The sequence below is a fragment of the Cannabis sativa genome, chromosome X (genome assembly GCF_029168945.1).
Source record: "Cannabis sativa cultivar Pink pepper isolate KNU-18-1 chromosome X, ASM2916894v1, whole genome shotgun sequence".
NCBI classification, from domain to species: Eukaryota; Viridiplantae; Streptophyta; class Magnoliopsida; order Rosales; family Cannabaceae; genus Cannabis; species Cannabis sativa.
The window spans coordinates 21,917,154-21,940,330 of NC_083610.1; the positions used below are offsets into that span (position 1 = coordinate 21,917,154).

The 23,177-nt window shown below is 28.0% G+C and overlaps 2 protein-coding genes across 2 annotated transcripts; one reads left to right on the forward strand and one right to left on the reverse strand.

Moving 5' to 3' along the window:
• The first annotated feature begins 3,785 nt into the window (after positions 1–3,785).
• On the forward strand, positions 3,786–6,386 carry LOC115702757 (isoflavone 3'-hydroxylase). Its single transcript, XM_030630192.2, has 2 exons — positions 3,786–4,906; positions 5,664–6,386. Exons 1-2 carry the CDS (start codon positions 3,983–3,985, stop codon positions 6,285–6,287), a joined length of 1,548 nt encoding a protein of 515 aa, XP_030486052.2. The 5' UTR covers positions 3,786–3,982; the 3' UTR covers positions 6,288–6,386.
• A 6,205-nt stretch (positions 6,387–12,591) lies between these two features.
• Positions 12,592–17,171, reverse strand: LOC115715709 (cytochrome P450 81Q32). Its single transcript, XM_030644370.2, has 2 exons — positions 16,134–17,171; positions 12,592–13,324 (listed from the first exon to the last, which is right to left on the reverse strand). The coding sequence occupies exons 1-2, from the start codon at positions 17,016–17,018 to the stop codon at positions 12,707–12,709; spliced, it is 1,503 nt and encodes a 500-aa protein (XP_030500230.2). The 5' UTR covers positions 17,019–17,171; the 3' UTR covers positions 12,592–12,706.
• Positions 17,172–23,177: the final 6,006 nt, after the last annotated feature.

Below are 23,177 nucleotides of genomic sequence, written 5' to 3' on the forward strand. Positions count from 1 at the left end.
TAAATAAAAAGTACTAAAGAATCCTTATTAAAAACATAAATTACTAAATTTATTTCTTTGGTAAATTATAAGATACTTGCCCTAAAAGAATTATCAATTTCCTTTTCTTAACAAAAAAAGAAAAGAATTATGAATTTAATGTTTTACGTAAGAGATAGCAAAAGTCAAAAAACATATTTACGCATTTGCTTACGTAATAGTTGAGAAGTATTATTTTGCCACAATTGTCAATTGATGGTGAGACTATTACCCTTTAATTCTTTTTTTTTTTTTCCAAAATTCTTTTATATTAGTATTAAAGTTTTAATTTGAATTTTTGTCCCCTGAATTTTGAAATGTGTCAAATCATGCCCTTTGAATTTTTAAAGTCGTAAAAAATATTCCCTGATTGTTGGAATATTTAAGGATTTTTTTTCCAATTAGTTAATAGTGATATTCAAAATATGACTTATAATTTTTTTTTGAATTATAACTTATAAATTTATATATATAAATTAATTATAATTTCTTTAAATAAGTGCACATACTATAAATAAAAGATTTTGTTTTTTTAGAAAAAGTTTTTGATATTAATATATTTTAAGTATTGTTATTAGATATGTTAAAATATATTTAATACACGTTGTAACTAGCGAGTTATCATATTTTTTATTTAAACAAAATGTGTGAAGTCTGATATTAAATTACATTAATAAGAATATACTACTTTTTGTGTTGACCGAGATTTTTAGTAACTAAGTAGTTAAAGTTGTGAAAATAATTAGAAGAGAGTAAATACAAATATTTTTTACGTGGTTAGGACATTAATGAGTCTTAGTCTACGAGTGACTGATATTTAATATGGAGGTGTTTCTTTATAGAGAATACTCTACTAATTTATTTTTTTCGATCCCCATTCTGAATGTGGTTTTATAACTTTTTTCAGAGAGGTTAAAGACTTCTATTGTCCCAAGTATTCACCTTGACTTTGCACAAGTTTCAAAATTATGAAAATAGGGTATGCTTGCCTGCATATATAGTAGGTTACATATGGTTTAGGTGAGACAAACTTTTATTTTTCATTGATTGATGTGATAGTTCATTATGTAGTCGTCACTAATATTATCAATTAACGTGTAATCGCCAAAGAATAGGTTTAATGTGTCTGACATGTCTTTTCATATTCGTCCATAGACGTTTTCTCCATTCTGCATTTAATGCCTGTGAATAGTTCATCTTCAAAACCTTGGGCCCGATCGAGCTGGACTCTGCCTAGCTCCCGGTGGTGAGAAAAAATGTTGACCTGTTCAGTTCCAACTATAACTTCAGGTTGAGCCATTCGATTATATCCACTCAACTCATAAGTTTCCTTAAGATATCGTTAAGCGCCTTCGAATCTTAAGTCTTAATTGCAAGGGGTGTACGTCGGTCAGTTTGGTCGGGTTATAGCATATTTTTATTAACCCAATATAAATATCAGGTTGCAAATATTTAATCGTAAGTACTCGCCCAATTAAAAATTAGAAAAGTTCAACCTGTCCAATGATTTTGTCAGTTTGGTCGGGTTAACCCGTCCAAATCGTTTTTTACTTACTTTTTTTTATAATTATTATTGTTATTTTCTAGTATTTAAATAATTAGATTTAAAAAGAATTAAAATATATTATTTGTATTTCAAGTTAAAAAATACTATAGTTTAAATTAATTTTACGACATTTAATATAAGATAATTATAATTGAGTAAACATAAAATAATTAAATAAAATAATAATAAAAAAAGTAATGATATGGTATAGATTTTAAACTTTAACTTTATATCCAAATACGATAAAAATTATTAACTATAAAGTCTAAGTTTTAAGTTAAACATTAAAATGTCCAAACTTTAAATATAAAATAGTTAAACTAATAAATGTAATTTATGTAATATAATATATACACTTTTATTAAAAAAAAAATATAGATCGGTTTAATTCGGGTTAATTGGGCGATTTAGAATAATTTGTAAACCACTCAATATATTTATTGAGTGGTTTAGATTTTCATTGTATTATTTCGAGTTGTATTTTTTCTCAGTTTATTCGGTTTGGTTTGGGCGATTTGTAAATTTTGTTGAATACCTCTATTAATTGCCATGTGGCCGGTCATAAAATTGTCACATATATTAAGAGAAAAGTAAGATAATATATCTTGTAATACTTGCGCTTGAAGTTACTTTTAGCAGTTCTTTAATATTTGAGAAATATTAAAGAACATTTATAGAGTTTAACACTCTCGTAAGATCTAATATTATTATTAATGTAATTAAATATTGAATTCTATTTATTTTATATTGATAAAAATTATATAAAAATTCTTAATTAATTATAAAGTACCACTTCATACTAATACGAGATACTTTAATGGGACATAACAATACTCCATACTTTATATACAAAAGATATATTTCTTGAGATAAAGAAGTCAAATTTTCATAGGTGCTCATATAATAGTCAAATAAAGATAAGAATTAGTCTACAAAGTCTTCGTTTACTCAACTTTTATTTTGTTCCACATACACATCATTTCCACAAAGTACTTGACAACCCATATTTCCACTAGAAAAAGAAAAGAAAAAAAAAACATTTTAAACATCAATCTTATAAGTGTGAAAATATTTTTTTTCTTTAATTATAAGGAACGGGTCCAAATTGAAACCTTCTGTTTCTAAAAAAAATAAAAAATAAAATAAAAACTATTTAGAATTACGTTTTGGTTTGAAATTTTCGCTGTTAAAATTTAATATATATTAAATCGTATTCTCGAATAATATTTCAGGTTATTAAAAATTTATCTCAATTATTTCAAATACTAAATGACTTTTGACCTTAATAAAAATTTTGAGAACATGATCGTCTTAGTAAAAATTGAATATAAATAGATAAAAATCTTTAAATCTATCTATTTTAATAGTTTAAAAGAATTTTTAACAACATAAAAAAATTTAGATAACACGATTTAGTATTTATTAAAATTTAAAGGGTAAATATTATAATTAATGTCACATGATTTAAGTTTTCTTTCACATGTGTTATTGGGCACCAATAATAATCTTTAAAAATTATTACATTAATTATAGGGTAAATAGCGGCATAAGTACTCAAAGTTTTGAGTTTGTAAGCGGCATAAACCCAATGATTTTTTTTAGTGGCATAAGTACCCAATGTTTATAAACTGTAATTTTTCTCTATTTTCGTCAGTACATGCTCCGTTTTAAATTTAGGGAAACTTACAAAAATACTGGAATTTTGGTTAACTTTTACAAAAATACTATCATACGGAAATATTTTCAAAAATACTGTGTTTTTGTAAAACACTAGTAAAACACAAATCAGAACAATTCAAAACAACAGTAGAACAACTGAAAAACACTAGTAGAACACCAGTAAAAACTTAACACAGTATACTGCAGTATGAAACTTATAAAAAAATACAGTAAAAAGTAAAAAAATACCGCCTGACAGTGTTTTTGTAAAAAAATGACAAAAGTTAGTATACCATGTAAATTTCCCTAAATTTATTAAAAAAAATTAGAAGTAACTGATACTACATATTTTCGTCCAGACCAAATAATCTAGAATTTGAGTCTTATACGTGTCCTGTTTAAGATAATAAGAAGAAAATTACAGTTCTATAAACATTGAGTACTTATACCGTTAAAAAAATCAGTGAATTTATATTGTCGCTTACAAACATAAAATTTTAAATTCTTATGACACTATTTACCCTTAGTTATATGAGACCCGAAAGTACACCAATAATATTCACACGTAAAAAAAATTTTAGACACCAATATAATACTATTTTTTTTTCTTTCTCTTTTCGTACGCAATTAATATTTTTCAATCTGATCATTTCATACCCAACGCACGCCAACCACTACTTTATATATATATACATAAATATCACCCATTCATATAACATATATATCTTTAATTAAACAAAAACACAAAAACAAAAACAAATGGATCAAATTCAAGATCCATTCCTTTACGGATCACTCTCCTTTATCACCATAATCATCCTAATTTTCTTCATCAAAACCAAAAACAAAAAACACTACAAAAATCTACCACCATCACCACCCTCATACCCCATAATAGGCCATCTTCACCTCCTCAAGCCACGTGTCCACAGAATATTCCATTCTCTCTCGGCCAAATACGGCGACGTTTTCACTCTTTGGTTCGGTTCGCGCCGCGTGGTTGTCGTATCGTCCCCGTCGGCAGTAGAAGAATGTTTCACCAAAAACGACATCGTTTTAGCCAATCGTCCTCCACTACTAATGGGCAAACACATAAGCTACAACTACACAACCATAGTGGCCGCCCCATACGGCGACCACTGGCGAAATCTTCGCAGGATCGGCGCCGTGGAGATCTTCTCCACGGCCCGTCTCAATCTCTTACTCAACATCCGTAAAGACGAGATCGACCGGTTACTTCGAAAGATAAACCGTTCGATCTCGTCTAGTACTGATCGAGCGGTTGAGATGAAATCGATGTTGACTGAGCTGACTTTCAACATCGTGATGAGAATGATGGCGGGGAAACGTTACTACGGTGATGACGTCACTGATGACGTGGAAGCCCGGAAGTTTCGGGAAATTATGAAAGCCGTTTTTGAAAACGGCGGAGCTGGGAATCAGGCTGATTTTTTGCCGATTTTGAATTGGGTTCCGAATAGTTATGAGAAGAGAATTGAGAAGCTTGCGAAGAAGACTGACTCGTTTTTACAGGGTTTGATCGATGAGCATCGGAATCGGAAAGATGATGATGATGATCAGAATAGTAATCTTGATCGGAATACTATGATTGATCATTTACTCACTCTTCAACAGTCTCAACCTGAATATTACACTGATCAAATTATCAAAGGCTTCGTACTGGTAATAATAATAATAAATAATTTAATTATTTTCTATATTTTATTTTATTATTTGGATTATTTGATTTTCTTTTATTTATTTATTTATTTATTTTTGAGATTATTAGATGGATAAAATTATTGTTTGATCTTGATAGTCCAAAATAAATACTATTTATATAAATTTACAGTTTGCACATGGAAAAGAATAATTAGACAAATTATTATTCTGAAAAACATGAATTATGTATATACACAATTGAATTATTATTATGTGGGAAACAATAAATTTTTGGTAAAGTTTTGGTATATATCTCTATTCATTTAGTTGTGAGTTTATTAGTCTGTCATTTGTTTTCTTATAATAGTGTTATTTAAGGTTATTTGTAAATTTTAAAAAATTTATTAAGCAAAATAAAAAATATTATTGCTTGCATGCATATTATTTATTTACAACTTTATTAATTATTATTGTTATTTATTTATTTATTTATTATTATTTATATATATGATATATTATATATGTCACTTGTTCATTAATTCTTCTGGTTTTGCATACGGATTCAAATTTACTAGAAAGCATAGTTTTTGTTGTAAGCTAACTATTATTAAATATTTTATATAAATAATTAATAAAAAAAATTACTTATACACTTTTGTTGTCATCAAACAATAAATATTTAAGTACAACTTTTTAAGGATTTTTATTTTGGTAATATATTTTAAAAAATAGAATTGTGACTTATGAGTGCTCTAATAACTATATTTTTTTTCTTTAGATATTACTATTGGCAGGAACTGATACATCAGCCGTGACACTAGAATGGACAATGTCTAATCTGCTAAATCATCCTCATGTCTTACAAAAACTCAAAGATGAACTCGACTCTCAAATTGGTCAACAACAATTAGTAGACGAATCAGATCTCTCTAAACTACCTTACCTTCAAAATGTTATTTCCGAAACCCTAAGATTATACCCTGCAGCTCCACTCCTTGTGCCACACTATTCCTCCAATGATTGCACCATTAGTGGATTTGACGTGCCACGTGACACGATTGTATTGGTTAATGCATGGGCTATACATAGAGACCCTAAATTATGGGAAGATGCAGAAATTTTCAAGCCAGAAAGATTTGAAAATATTGGTAAAGGTAGTGAGAATGGTGAAGGGTATAAACTAATGCCATTTGGGCTTGGAAGAAGGTCTTGTCCTGGTATTGGGCTGGCCCAACGTGTAGTGGGCCTTACATTGGGGTCATTGATCCAATGTTTTGAGTGGGAGAGAGTTAGTGAGGAGAAAATAGATATGAGTGAAAATAAAGGACTCACTATGCCTAAATTAGTGCCATTGGAGGCTTTGTGTAAGCCACGTCCTATTATGGATGTTCTCTTTTCATAAATGTAAAATTTGTTAAAACCTAATTATGTAGTGATTAGGTATACTATTGTGAAAATGAAATTGGGAAATGAATATTTACTTAAATACTTTAATTTTAAATAGATTTACCACTTTTTTTAGGGGGAAATATATCTATTACTATTTGTTGATTGAAATATAGATGTGTTATAAAATAATATAAAATAATATAAAGTAGATGAGAAGAAAGAAGAAGAAGATGAAGAGAGAAAGAGAAAGTGAATGAGAATTTCTGAATTGTTTATTCCAATGGGGTGAACCCCTATTTATACAAATACAAGAGTGAAATATTAAGAAACTAAGAAAAAGGGAAACTAAGAAAAGAGTAATGTTAATTACAATTAATGGTAATAAATAAAAGATTTGGACATCCACATAATTAATAATATTTTAACACTCCCCCTTGGATGTCCATAATATAACTGCCTTATTAAAAATCTTGCTGAAAAATTTGGTTCAAGGAAAAAGAGTATAGTGTAAACTAACTCCCCCTCATTTAGGCATTTGTGGAGATCTTCTAATCGACGAATTTCGATCTTGTCTGCCGTCTTCTCAAATGTTGATGTTGGTAATAGCTTTGTGAATAAGTTTGTAAGATTGACACTTGATTGAATATGTTGAACACCAATATGCATTTTCTTGAAGCGTATAAAGAAGAATTTGGTGAAATGTGTTCTAACTCTATCTCCTTCAATTTACCTCCTTTTAGTTGAACGATGCAAGCAGTATTATCCATAGAGAATTGCTTGGGTTGATACTTCTTTATTGAGTGCAATCCATATGTTTCCTAAATATGCTATGTCAATGTTCTCACTCACACACATTCTCTACTTGCTTCATAAAATGCAAGTATGTTAACATGATTTATAGTTGCCTCGTTAAAAACCTTGCCAGAAAAACCCAGTGGGACAAAATCTGAGCTAGGGAAAAGAGTACAATATGTATTTCATATTCATAATTATTTGCAAGTTGCCTCGATAAAAACCTTGCCAGGAAAACCCATTGGGACAAAACCTGAACTAAGGGAAAAAGAGTGCAACATGAATATGTCTCCCCCTCATGCACATATGATCCATAATTCTTTTGGTGATAATATATCTCATAAGATTATTGTTATCACTTTTAAAATATCACAATATATAATCTTTGATCATATATTTTCTATAACTCTTCCAGAGTATGTATGGACTTCTAAATTATAGATGAGGGGTTCGTGGAACATTAGTCTTTATCCAACTAATTGTATCATTCATGTGTATATACAATCTTGTTCATACTAAAATTTAACATTTCAAGTAGATATGAACATAACACATTAATGATAATATAAATTTCATTTGTGACAATGATGGTACTCCAATACCATATATTTGTTCCATCTTGTTGTATGATCTTAATTTTCATATCAAATGATCATATATCTATAATTCTTAATACATATGAAGTACTTCAGGACTTCAATACTAATGAACAAACTTTATACATTTAATATTTCTCGATATACAAAAGAAATAAAAGTTTGTTCTTCAATTAATCAAAAACTCTTCAAGAGTCTATCACAACATATAATTTACATATTTATACTGCATAGACAACCATACGTATTTTTCAAACAATAATTTACTTACATGTCTTTATTTCATACAAAGATCTTTGTCATATAGTGCGCGCGACTTAGAATTTATATCACTTAAGACATGTATTAAATTCTTCTAGAATTTTTAGATAAGGCTTATTTCAAATTCTCACTATATTAGGAGCTCCAAATAATAATCTTTTGTTGCAACATTTATGTGACGCTTATAAATCCTCATAAAATATATTCCAGGCTATAATCAAATAATGATTATATTTTATCAATATTTAAGCCTTACTTCAATCAATCTCATGTCTATGCAAACTTTGTACAACAATTCATTATGTACAAATACATATATGCAAATTTCTCATTAGAAATATTTATTTGCACACCCTACAGGTCTTACTTCACTTTATGTGAGTAAATTTGCCTGGATTGCGTCATAATATTTTGGCCAAAAATCAAAATGTAAGTCGATGATTCTCGACAAATCTAATACCATGATCCTTGCTATCTCATGTTAGTTTATTGCATATGCAAACATTCAATATTTATTGTCGACAAAAATTTCAATAAATGATAATTTCCTCTCATATTGACATAACTTATAGAGATCTCTTTAAATTACATATTTTTCAAATATGTTTATCATTTATAGGTACCTATAACGAATCACTTCAGGGATTCAATTATGATGAAATGTGTTATGTCTAACTTCTCTTGGGAGTCTTTTCGAGTACCGTTTTCATCACGGTTATCATTTTAATACTTTATAACATTAAGGTATCTCCATGAGTACCTCTAGATTTAACAACTTTAGGGCAAATCAAATGAACATTTATTAATAATTTTTACATTGTTCATTTACGCTTCAGGCGTTTTCAACTCATTCTATCTCAACTTTGAATAATATTGATTTGCAGTTGGTATATATCATTTTGAACTATATTGTTCTTATATACTTTGTGCAAGGATCATTTTTCAAAAATTATCATCGATCCCAACTGCTTCTCTCCCCCTGATCGAGAGAATTTTTAAAAATTGTGATATCTAATAATATTAATATACCTGTAGGGATTTCAGTATATCACAATGAATCAATATTTGTTTAAACTCATATATACTATATGACATTGAACTTCAGGTTCAATAAACTTCAGTTTCAAGTTCAATCCTTATGAACTTAATTCATTTCTAAGAATGAGTCATACGTGTATAATTAGAAATACATAAATTTACACATTTTGTAAATGCATGATTATATAATCTTATCACATCGATAAGAAACTATGCAATAAAAATCTAACAATGGCTCAAGATTGTTAAGAAAATATAATTTAAATATTTTCTATGTGGAAATATATGTACATTCTTCTTTTGAGCCTTATAAATAACAATGAGAAGAATCTTCTGGTTCTTCAACAAAATTTAGTCAAATTCTTTGACAATTTATTGCATATGATTGATCATGTCAAAATAATTCAATTCATGAACTTCAGGTTCACTATAATTTGTATTTCAATGAAACTTTCAAAATGTAATGTAAATTCATTACAACATAATCATTACAAGTTTCATTTTTATATACACGAATAATATAATTATATTATTCTCCAAAACATATACACTCTTCAGGAATCACTATCATCAATTCAATGATGTGTATAATTTAAAAGATACATGACAACTTCATCATGTTATTGTAATGGTCAAATATATATAACCATAACATATCATTTATTTTTCCTGATATCTTTTTAACAAGTCGTCTAATTTATTAATAGACTATTCATCAGTCTAATTATCATGACTTGATATATTATATATTTAAATGTACAACAAGTACATGTAATAAGTTATTTATTATCGCTTTCATAACTAGATAAAAGTTATACATCTAGGTACATACAAATATATTTTACTACTCCAAGTAGCAATTGTATGTAAGACTTCTTCAGGAAGCTTTTCAAATAATCATTTTGTGATTCTTTATCACTTTGATTATATTGGATCACTAACAAATATTAGTAAATTATATATCCACTTTTGGGAATATGCAAACTGAATTATATAGTAACTATATATATACATATCCTGTGCCAACAATAGTTTGAAACTATTGATTTCAAGAAATAATAAAATATGTATATATTAATTTGCTTCTGGCATTACCAATATATGTGAAATCTATATTCTTTGAAATAGAATTTCATGTCTATTCATTCTCTTTAGGTAATGATATTTAAATATTCTAAATGTACAATAAGTTTGTACAATTCACATTCTATTAAATAATCAAGTATACTTTTATCTTGATTATAAGTGTGTCCGTACTACAGGTACGCGACCACTATTATTCAATTCCACACATGATATATAGATTTCATGCACTTTGATTGTGTGTGGTATTTCATCTTTTGGTTGTTTCCAATTTCTTCTGGAAATATTTGAGTAGCAAACAATGCCATTGATTATTTAAAATCATTACATTCACTTCGGGGAATGACGTTGAACAAGTAGAACATTATTATAAATTTCTTAAAAATTTATTACTTGTTCATATATAAAAAGAAATTACTCAACAATTTCTTTAACAATATTTCAAAGAATATATGAATACAATTTTTGCATAATCTCCAAGATGTATGCAAAATTTGATCTTTAATATATGTCACATGTAATAATTTCCAACATTGCAAGTAATAACAATGTATAGTAACATGACTAATACAAACAATCTTTAAAAGTAGTTGAATTCAATTCGTATCATTCTCTGCAGGGAATGATGAACAATAAATACATGTCTCATGTATTTAAATAACATTAGTCATGTTCACTGTTATTCTTATACTTTGATGTTTCAATGCAATTTTCTTAACATTCTTTTTGGATATTCAAAACCCACTATAAAATTGCATCAATAATAATCATTTTTAATGATTCTTTAGTTGTATTCACATAAATACAATCATTTTTTTTTGACAAATATAAAACATTTACTTCAGGAAATGTTTGTCAAAATCTATATCGATATTAGATTACTTTTCATTGTCCTCAAAGAATACAAGAACATATATATAAATATGTATTCATCTCTTTCATTATATATCCATCAACTATATAATGAATATTACGTTTGCATAATCTTCAGGATATATGCAAGATTTTATTGAGGACGCATAATCATCAGGATATATGCAATATTTTATCGAGGATGCATAATCTTCAGGATATATGCAATATTTTATCGATGATGCATAATCTTCAGGATATATGCAATATTTTATCGATGATGCATAATCTTCAGGATATATGCAATATTTTATCGATGATGCATAATCTTCAGGATATATGCAATATTTTATCGATGATGCATAATCTTTAGGATATATGCAATATTTTATCGATAATACATAATCTTTTAGATATATGTATAATTTATATAGATTTTCTCTATCATATCATAAGCGCACATATATTGTAAATATTATGAATGATAAGAACATAATATATATATATATGAAATTAATAATAAATATATAAAAACATATACATACATATATAATATATAGATATATAGATAAAAAGAAAAAAGAAAACAAAGGATTCTTGAAATTGTTTCAGTCAGATAAGTATATATATGAATATATATTTAGTGTATCATGACTTTGAAACAATTCAAGAACTTTAACAAAATACTTACATTGGGACATAGCATAGACTCATGCTTGAAGCTTGGACAGAGACTCGTGCTGATAACGTGTTATAAAATAATATAAAATAATATAAAGTAGATGAGAAGAAAGAAGAAGAAGATGAAGAGAGAAAGAGAAAGTGAATGAGAATTTCTGAGTTGTTTATTCCAATGGGGTGAACCCCTATTTATACAAATACAAGAGTGAAATATTAAGAAACTAAGAAAAAGGGAAACTAAGAAAAGAGTAATGTTAATTACAATTAATGGTAATAAATAAAAGATTTGGACATCCACATAATTAATAATATTTATAACAAGATGTTTTTTTTTAAAAAATAAAATAAAACAATCAAATACATGTATGTTTAATCAAATAAATATTTAATGAACATATTAATTAGTGATTTGCCAAGTGAAATATCATACTTAAAATATTGAATGGAGTTTTTTTAGCAATTAAAATTTATAATTAATTAGATGAATTTTCATTTATAAGCGCGAGAATGTACAGTTTTTTTTATATCAAGAAGAAAGAATATCTTATTAATCACCAATAATTGCTACAAATGCAAGACAATTGAAATTTCATTTCAAAGTATTAATAAAAAATTTAAAATAGCTAAATCTATTGGCTAAAATATTGAGAATTCTAGCTTTAAAATTTCCTTTAATCAACTCCACAATAGAGTGACTTTCTATCATATATGGATGAGTATAAATGAGATGACATGCCTTGGGAGCAGTTTAGATTTTCCAATCTATTAATTCAAGTATATAAATGCATATGAGAACTCAGATAATAGATATGTGAGATTGATATATATGCAAAGAAAACAAAGTGAACAAACAAAACTTTCCTCACATTTTTTGAGTAACTAAATAAAAGTTTTACTTCCTAATAAATAAATAAAATTTTACTTTTACGTTCAATTTTTTTTTAACTGATGTGATACATGATTATTCCTAAAATTTTACAGCCAATGAAACATTCATAGCCAAGAAATTATGAGTGAAAAAAGAAAGAAAAGACACTTCTAATTTATATTATATAATTACAATTCTAAGTACATATATTAAATATGTAAATACCATGTCTAGTTAGAATATTCTAAGTTCATCAATGGATTAAGAGAAGAGGACATCCATAATAGGGCATGGTTTACACATAGCCTCTAATGGGACAGCTTTAGGCATAGTAAGTCCTTTACCTTCACTCATATCAACTTTTTCCTTACTAATATTTTCCCATTCAAAGCATTGTATCAATGACCCTAATGTTAATGCAACCACACGTTCAGCTAGTCCAATACCTGGACAAGCCCTTCTCCCAACTCCAAATGGCATGAATTTATATCCTTCAGTCTTACTAATATTATTACTCTCAAATCTTTCTGGCTTAAAAATTTCGGGATCTTCCCAAAACTTGGGATCTCTCTGTATGGCCCATGCATTCACAATTACCATTGTGTTACGTGGTACATCAAATCCACTAATAGTGCAATCGCTGGATGAGTAGTGCGGTATGAGGAGTGGAGCTGCTGGGTACAATCGTAGGGTTTCGAAAATGACATTTCGTAGGTACGATAGTTTAGTGAGATTCGATTCCTCCAACAATTGTTGTTGACCAACTTGAGAATCGAGTTCGTCTCTTACTTTTTGTAAAATACAAGGATGATTCAATAGATTTGACATTGCCCATTCTAATGTCACAGCCGATGTATCACTTCCCGCCATTAGTAATATCTAAAATAAATATATAAAAAAAAAGTTTATTGTTATAGTATTAATGTAGTCAAATTAATATTACAATGAAAATTAAATTATTTAATCAAATTAAAATATTGATATGTACACACATATACAATAAATTCAAATCCCAATCTTTCTTACTTTTAATATAATTAATGATTAATGATATATTTCATACAAATCGGCACATTCATGGTAATTATACTAAGAGAATTGCCAAAATGTATTATTCGTGTTTAGCATTCTCATTGATATTATACCGCAAATAAATGATGCCATAGAGGCGTCTAACTCTATTTTTCCCTTCTTATGCTGTCGGTTATTATAAAAGGGAAATTTGATTTTCTATACTTAGAAAATTAAAAAATTTGATTTCTAAACCAATAATTTAAACCCTAAAAAAACTATACCTTTTTTTTCAAAACCCCAAAAATACCCCCAAACATCTCTCTCTCTCTGTCTCAGCCGGTCCCAAGAATCCCACACCCCAGGTCCGATGGTCGGACCATGGGGTCCGATGGGGTCCGACCAATCGGACCCATCGGACCCCATGGTCCGACCATCGGACCTCTCTCTTCCCCTCTCTCTCTCAAATCGCAGGAAAAAAAAAAATTTCACAGACGGTCGGACCTTTTTCTTCCTCTCTCTCTCAAATCGCAGGAAAAAAAAAAAATTGAAAGGCGGTCGGACCTAGGGGTCCGATGGGTCCGATTGGTCGGACCCATCGGACCCCAAGGTCCGACCATCGGACCTCTGTCTTCTTCCCTCTCTCAAATCGCAGGAAAAAAAAAAGTTTCAGAGGGTCGGACGGGTTGGGGTCGGACTGGGGTTGCTCTTTCGGGTTGGGGTTGGGGTCGGAGGGGTGGGGTCGTGGTCGACGGGGGTGAGGGTGGTGATCGGCGTTGGGGTTGACGTGGGTGGGTGAGGGTGGTTCGGGTGAGGGTGGGCGGTTGGGGTGAGATAGAGGGAGAGAGAGATGATGCAGAGAGAGAATATTGTGAGGGGGGTATTTTTGGGGTTTTGAAAAAAAAGGAATAGTTTTTTTAGTTTTTAAATTTTTGGTTTAGGGAAAAAATTTTTTGATTTTCTAAGTATAGAAAATCAAATTTCCCTTATAAAATAACTGATGGTATAAGATTTCCTTACCATCGATTAATTATGGGTCACTCTTACAATGTTGTTTAGAATAGTGTCTAGAAACTCTTTAAAAATTACCTCTAAAGTTCAATTTTTCTAACAGTGTTGAGAGAATATCATTAACCAACATAAAGTACTGGTATAGTATTAATTCTCATACAATTGTTTAATAAATTTTAGAATTAAAAAAGTGGGACCCACATAAATCAACGAGAAAACAAAAAGAAAAGTTGTCCTCTTATTTATATAGGGAGATACATTTTCCTTTCTTAACTAATTAATTTATTTAAATTTAAATTTTATTAATTAAAAAAACAAAAAACAAATATAAAATATCAATTTAAATTCCATATAAAATATCTAAAAGAATTAAGAACTGATGTTTACACATATATAATATTTATTATTATTCGATATAATAAGCTACCTTAGCCTTATCCCTGTACAATATTAAAAGGTTTATTGGACTTTTCCTAGTAATTAAAATATAATATCTACAGTGATGTCACATAATAATATAAGGACCATCCATTCTCACCTTATCTTTTAGGTTCCATTGCTATCAAATTAAAATAGTAAAATACATTCAAAAATATAGTAAAATATATCAATTTTCCAAGTATTAATTTATCATATATAAAACACATTTATTTCGAACTTTCTAATATTTTAGTGGACAATTAATTATATCAAATAAATAACAACATACCAATTTTCGAATTTTATTTTTATGGAAATAATATAACTAGATTTTTATTTGATTGAGGCTTGTATATATCTCTCTGATAAAAAATTATATCAATAATATTATTATACATATTTATGGTAAAATATTATATTTGACTAATATTTTATATTATATTTTCATAAATAATTGTTTAATTGAGATCTTAATTTGTGTATATATTCGGTGCGCATGTTTTAATATCAGAATATGTCATTTTCAATGTTATATATTAAATAAGTTGTTTTAAGTTATAGCACTTACATTAGATTAAATGAGATAAATTTAAGTTATTATATAACTTATTATTCTCTATAATATCAAGAAAAATGAGAAAGTTTTAGACAATAAATAATAAAATTTAGAAAATTATTAATTTTAACCTAATAAATTAAATATTATTTTACTATTTATTTATTGTTAATTATATTTTTATACACTCCAACTTTTTGTTAGAACAAAAAAAAAATAGCATCGCGATAAATGGCTATATATTGCTTAATATTTTATAGAAGTTAAACTTTATATTTTTTAAAATATTATAAATAAAATTTTAAGTTCAATTTTAATAATTTTTTTAATGTAATTAGTTTGAAAATAATTTTTAGTACGTAATTAATTTTGTTAACAATTTTATATTGAGTTATTATTACATTTTATTTTATAAAAAATATAATAAGAATACTATTTATTATTATTTTAAAAAATATATAACCTAATTTATGATTTAAGTAAACATAACCTAATTTATATATTTATAGCAAGAACCTAATTTATTTTAAAATGCTATTTACTCTATATTATATATGAAAAGTATATTCAAAATAATATTATAAATACATTGCAAAAAAAATAATATTATAAATATAAAATAATAATAATAATAATAATAATAATAATAATAATAATAAATATTTCACTTATAAAAAAATAAATAATTACCAGAACAAAGCCTTTGATAATCTGATCGGAGTAATATTCCGGTTGAGATTCCTGCAAAGTCAGTAAATGATCAATCACAGTATTCCGATCACCGCCATCTTTCCGATTCCGATGCTCTTCGATCAAACCCTGTAAAAACAAGTCAGCCTTCTTCCCAAGCCTCTCAACTCTCTTCTCATAATTATTGATCGGAATCCACTTCAAAACCGGCAAAAAATCCGCCGGGTTCTCAGCTCCAGCATTCTCAAGAACCTCTTTCATAACCTCCCTAAACCGCCGACCCTCCTCCGCCACGTCATCACCGTAGTACCGTTTTCCGGCCATCATTCTCATTATGATGTTAAAACTCATCTCTGTCAATTTCGACCTCAGCTCCACCCGGCTCCACCCTCCGCCGGCGCCGGAGAATTGGCGGAGGAGCCGGAGGATCTCGTCTTTACGGATGTCGAGAAAGAGGTTGAGACGGGTTGAGGATAAGATCTCGACGGTGGCGATGCGGCGGAGATTCCGCCAATGGTGGCCGTAAGGGGCATTGACTATGTTGGTGTAGTTGTAGCCTACGTGCTTGCCCATGATAAGAAGTGGACGGTTGGCTAAAACGATGTCGTTTTTGGTGAAGCATTCTTCTACCGCTGATGGGGATGATATGATTGCCACGTGGCGTGATCCGAATTGAAGAGAGAAAACGTCGCCGTATTGGGTTGAGAGTTTTTGTAAAGCTCTATGGATTGGTTGTTTGGTTAGGAGATGAAGGTGGCCTATTATGGGGTATGAAGGTGGTGATGGTGGTGGGTTTTTGTACTGTGTTTTATTGGTTTTGGTAATTTTGAAGAAAAAAATGGTGAAGATGATAATGGTTATTGTTATTATTATTATTTCTTCCATATTTTTTTTTTTGGGGGTAATTTGAATTAAAGAATGTAGTTTGTGATAATGTAATATATAATGATGGGAATTTGGATATGGGCCACAAAGAAATTAATAATAAAGTGATATTATTTTGTCACGTTGTTATGTTGTGTTATCTTTTTCGGTTCATGAATAACTTTTGTACAACAACTCATAGCATTTTAAATATGAATGCTTTGGATTTTGCTAGGTATTTCTCGTATCAAAAGTAAATCTTGATGGGACTTTTTGGTCGGTTTGTAATGGGTTGCTTAGTGGGTGATAATAGTGTTAGAGATTTTATATATTAAAATATATTATGATCGAATTGTAAAATATATATATATATGTTATAATATATATAAATAAAATGTAAAAGAATTTATAATAAGATATTTATACACTCATTCACAATTTTGAGTGTAGATTAGGAAAGATCACCATAATTTAAATAAGGTATTACACCTTTATTCAAAAGTAAGAGAACTCCTTAAGAAATAGCTTTAGAAATTATGAAATCTTACGGTTTTCTAGCAATGTACTTTTTTGATCAAAAATTCCTCATCTAAATAAGCAAATGATTAGACTCATTTATATAGTGTTCAGGTGGTCACACTTAGAATTCAAACATACCATATCATCAATTTTGTGTAACATCTCTTTTATTACACAAAAATGTGATCAACCAAAATAAGTTACAGAAGCTATTAATATTATAATTTCTCTCTATATTACAAAGTGTAGGTTACTATTTTAAGTTAAATAAATCATATGTGGCTAAATATATTGTGACTATATAAATCACCATTCTTATATTGTGACTAAAGGTATGTGGCTAAATATAGTCATAAAAATCCCAATTTATTGTGACTAAATGTATTTTTGATCACAATATTTGTTATGACTAAAACTAAATTAATGACGACTTGTATTTTAGATCTGAAACACGTGAAATTGAAGCATGAGAATTGCCGACGGTTTTATACTATAGGCGACAGTTTAAAACTGCGGTCTATAGTATAGTCGACGGTTTTAAACCGTCGACAATTTCCTTTTACAAATATATCACAAGATTTTTTAAGGTACGTTTAAAACCGGGAATACCCTATTTTTCTCGACGCTAAAAAAAATATTTTTAAAACCGTCGCAAATACCTCTTTTTGTAGTAGTGAAGCGTAACCAGCAACGCGATGATGGGATCATTGTGAGTCAATTTTTCATGGCTAGGGCCTAGAGGTTCCAAGTGTTTACTAATGTTGCAGTGTGGGGAAGAATGGCCTTTAATGTGGTGTTGGTTTTGAGTGATCATGGTGACTTTGTATAGGTGAGTTCCCCTCTTGAAGCCGATCGAGTTGCTGGCTTTCTAGTCTCTCATTTCCACTTTAGGGGATTTGGTTAAAAATGTGTTCGTTCTTTCTCTTTGAGAGAAGTAGCCCTTTTTTGGTTACTACAAACTAAATTTTGTTTTTGTGGTTTCTGCAAAAGAAATTACTATATCTGAAATATATCATCTCAAGTTTAATAGGGTATTTCTTATTTATATAGGGAAATTTGATTTTCTATACTTACATATACCTAATATTTTATTTCTAAACTAATACATATCACCATTGAAAATATATGACCACTTTATCTAAAACCCAAAAATACCCCTCTCAAATTTTCTATACTTTTTTTTAGTGCAAAAACATAAAAAAAAAAATAAATAAAAAAAAAAAAAAAATTGGTAGTCCGATGGGGTCCGATGGTGGTCCGATAGTCACCTGATGCTACTTTTGTATGTACAAAAACATAAAAAAAATTGGTAGCAGATTTGGTCCGATGGTAGTCCGATGGGTGGTCCGATGGGTGGCCCAATGGGTGGTCCGATGGTGGTCCGATAGTGGCCCGATGGGGTGGCCCGATGGATGGTCCGATGGTTGGTCCGATAGGGTAAATGAGGTGATGTAAATGGGGGTATTTTAGGAATATCATAAAAATTGTCATATCTTACAAATATTAGTTATTATTTGTTTAGAAAAAAAAAATTAACAAAATGTAAGCATAAAAAATCAAATTTTCCTTTATATATATGCTATAAATTTCCTTGTATAACCTTACTCTTTTTTGAACGTTATTAGTCTATAATTGGTTAATAGTTCTCTTTTTAAACTTCCCTCAGCTTAATTAAAACAGTTCAACAATAGAATTATTATCAAAATCACTTTCTTCCTTCAAACATTTTGGCAACCTTTGAAAAATACGCCAATTAAGAAAGGATTCTAACCTTACTTAAGGCTACTTAAGTCATTTTAATTAGTAGGTATAAGATTGTTTTTACAAATAACTCTTAAAATGATATATATGTTATGTCAACAAAAAAAAAATTAATATATATAGAGGGTTGCATTGCCTAGCTTACTACCTTTCCTATTGCTCTTCACTTTGTTATAAAGAGGGTATTTTCTAGCACTATACAAAAAATTGTTACATATTTTTAGTTACAACATTTTAGTTACAATATAAATTTTTTGTGACTAAATGTGACTTTTAGTCACAACAAAAAATTACTTGTGACTAAAACATAGTATTTAGTTACAAGTTGTCACTAGCTAATTTAGTTTTAGTCACAACAAATATTGTAACTAAAAACACATTTAAGCACAATAAATTATAATTTTTGTGACTGATACTTTTAGTCACGGATCTTTTAGTCACAACACAATAATAGTAATTTATAATTAGCTACAACTTTTTTATCTTTAATCACAAATTTTGTTGTGACTAAAAATAATATTTTGTGTAGTGTAAGTTAAGGCGGACTAGGTCTGGACTTAGACCTACTTAGTCCAAGATCTTTAAGGAAAAGTTTTTTTTTGAAAAAAAATACACTTTTGAATTAATTTTATTAATTTTTGAAAATACCATGTAATTTTTAAATAAGGACCCAAATAAAAGAAAATCCTAAAGCCCAATATAAATGCTTACTCATGACATTATTTATTTATTTATTTTTATGCAAACCAAATTTTTTTATTTTTTAAAAATAAAATGTAAAAATTACTTAAAAATAAAAATAAATATATTTTTTTATTTTCTATTATCAATCATATATTTTAGGTCACTAGCTAATGCATTTGACAATGTAGTACGTAGTGCATGCATGCATGGAAATAAAATAGTACCTTGCATGTATAGTTTTATGAGAAATAATTATGTATGGATGCTTATAGTAAGGATATTTGCATGTCAAATCTCAAGATTATACTCTAATGAATAAGTTTTAGGCAAACGTTTGCCTTATGTGTGCATATATATGTGTGAAGAAATAATGGTATTTTTGCAAATTATGAGATGCTATATGTGATAATTGTGAATGTTATTTAGTGTTAGCATTATGGCCAATGGCCATGTGATAATCGGGCTTATTAGAAGCTCAAACTTTTAGGAATTATTTCACAAATACAGAAAAATAACAAAAAAAAAAATCAAAAATACGGTTTCAAGAAATTTTAAATATTTTTTACCATTTTTTTTAATTTTATTTATAAAAAATACAATCTTCTTATGTTTTACTCTTATTAATTTGTTGTTCATTTTTTGTTATTTGTATGTTATTTTTTGTTACTGTTTTGATGTTATTTTCATATTACTTTTATGTAGTTTTCTTGTTGTTTTCGTGTTATTTCTATATATATATAAAAAAAAGAAAACTTGTAAAAATGTTAAAAAAAAAAATAATAATATTTAAGCGTAAAAATATAATTTTTTTTACAAAAAATAATATCTTATCTAATTATCCCAAACTTTTAAGAGGAAATTAAAATCTTTCGTGTCATTTTTACCTCTTTCAATTAAAACTCATTAATTTATATACCCTTTTTTCTAATTATTATACCAATTATGCCCCTTCTGTTTCATACAATTAACGTGATGCCTACCCAACATGAATACCCACTAGCTATTAATTAAGGTACACTACAAAAAACTGCTACTTTTAGTGATAATTTTTTAATGACAATATAATTTTTTTGTGATTAAATGTGACTTTTAATCACAATAAAAACTTACTTGTGACTAAAATATAGTATTTAAATACAAGTTGTCACTAATTTAGTTTTAGTTACAATACTTAAAATACATTTAGTCACATTAAATTGTAATTTTGTGACTAATATACATTTAGTCACAGTCACAACATAAGAATGATAATTTATAATTAATCACATCTTTTTAAAGTAAAAAATTTTGTAGTGGTAACATATGTAAGGATAAATTGGATAGCAAACTTATAAAAGTAGGTAAATTTGAATGGATTTTAATATGTAGGTATTTTTGGTTAATTGATAAAAAAAAAAAAAAAAAGAAAAAGAAAAAAGAGGTATTCCTCAAACAACAACAAAAAATAACGACAAATTAACAAAATTACAATATAAAAATACATTAAAATAAGACCTTGTTAATTGGATAGAAATAGAAATAGAGGGCATAAAAATGGGCTATATTCACCAAAATATGGGAAAAAGAAAGGGAGCTAGTTTACATGTTTGTGGGCATATATATAAAACTTAATGGAGAAAATTAAATATGGGAACCTCAACAAAAATCTATAAATAAATTTAGAAGTGTTCATCAAATTGCTCACACCGCACAAACTATCTGTCCAGCACCACATTGTATAAAAAATGCAATTTGAAATCTTTTGCAATGTCGTTGCAGTATGTATTTTTTCCAAACTGCGCGGTGCAGTGCGGTCTGCGGTTTTTAACAAGATTTTTTAGTTTTGTATTGTTGAAACTTTATTAGTTTTATCTGTGATATAGTTTTGAGTGTCTTTCGTTTATGATATTTTTATTAGTCTTATCTTTGTGAAATAATTTTGCTTTGTTTCAATCTCAGTGACACGCATATAGCCACTTAGGTAGTTACTTTTCAACACTTTCCTAACATTTTCTAGAAAAGAATAGGGTTTGGTTATTTCTTAATTAATTGGAAAATAAGTCCAGACAAAAAAAATTTGGTGACATTAGATTTGCATCCTTAGCATATAAACTAGTAAATAAGTGGTATTTCTTACGATAATTTATAAAAATTTAAAATAATATATGTTTATCGAATAATAAAATTATATCAAATAATTTTAAATATATTTTTATAAAAAAATATTTACTAAAAAATGATAAATCAAACTATAAAAAAAATTGAAAAAAATCAACATACAATTTTTTACATAAAAAAGAAATAAGCATGCAAAAAAATATCTTTTAAACAACTATCATCATCGTATTTCACTTACAGTATCTTTAAGTACTCATATTTATACATAAGTGAATCATTTTGCTATAAATTAATTTAGTGAATTATTTGTTATTATATATGATTTTTTATTTATTTTTTAACTTTTAATTAATTAATAATCTCTAATTTTTTTGACAAAATTAATGATATTTAATCAAATAAATTAGAATAAAAATAATGAATTAGTGATCTCTAATTAAATAAAGTATAATAGAAAAATTAGAAAAATAAGAGAATTAAAAAAAGTAAATAAAAATATTTGATGCAATTTTAACTAGCATGTGAACACCTTATGACTCAGCTATATATATACTTTAATTTTTTACATGTGAAGTTTCCTTTACAAATAATTAACGTGACCATCTTATAACTCAGCTTTATATATACACATATAGACATATTTCAATTTTTTAGTGTGAATTTTCCTTTGCAAATAGTTAGTTTAAACTTAACTAATAATATTTTTATGTCGACTGCTATGGTTTTATGTTTCTAAATTATTAGTCGTCGTAGGTTGTCTTTTTTCTCTGGTTAGGCCAGTTGGCCCTCTTTGGGCTTAGACGTTGGTCGAGGTTTGTGGTTTTGCTAATGCGATTAGGTTTTACTACTGCAATTAGTCTTGTCTTTGTGATATGATTTTGAGTGTCTTTAATTTAAGTTATTGTGATTAGTCTTATCTTTGTGATTTGTTTTGAAATTGAGAATAAAAAGTTCTTTGCAACTGAAGCGGTTGTTAGTGGTGCAGTTACGTACCTTACACAAAAATTGAGTGCTCAAGTTAATATGTTGAACGAACATGCTGTAACAATTTAAACAGTTGTATCTTCTGAGCAGTAGAGAAATTATAGGTATTCTTAAAGTTAACTGTGATGCTAAAAT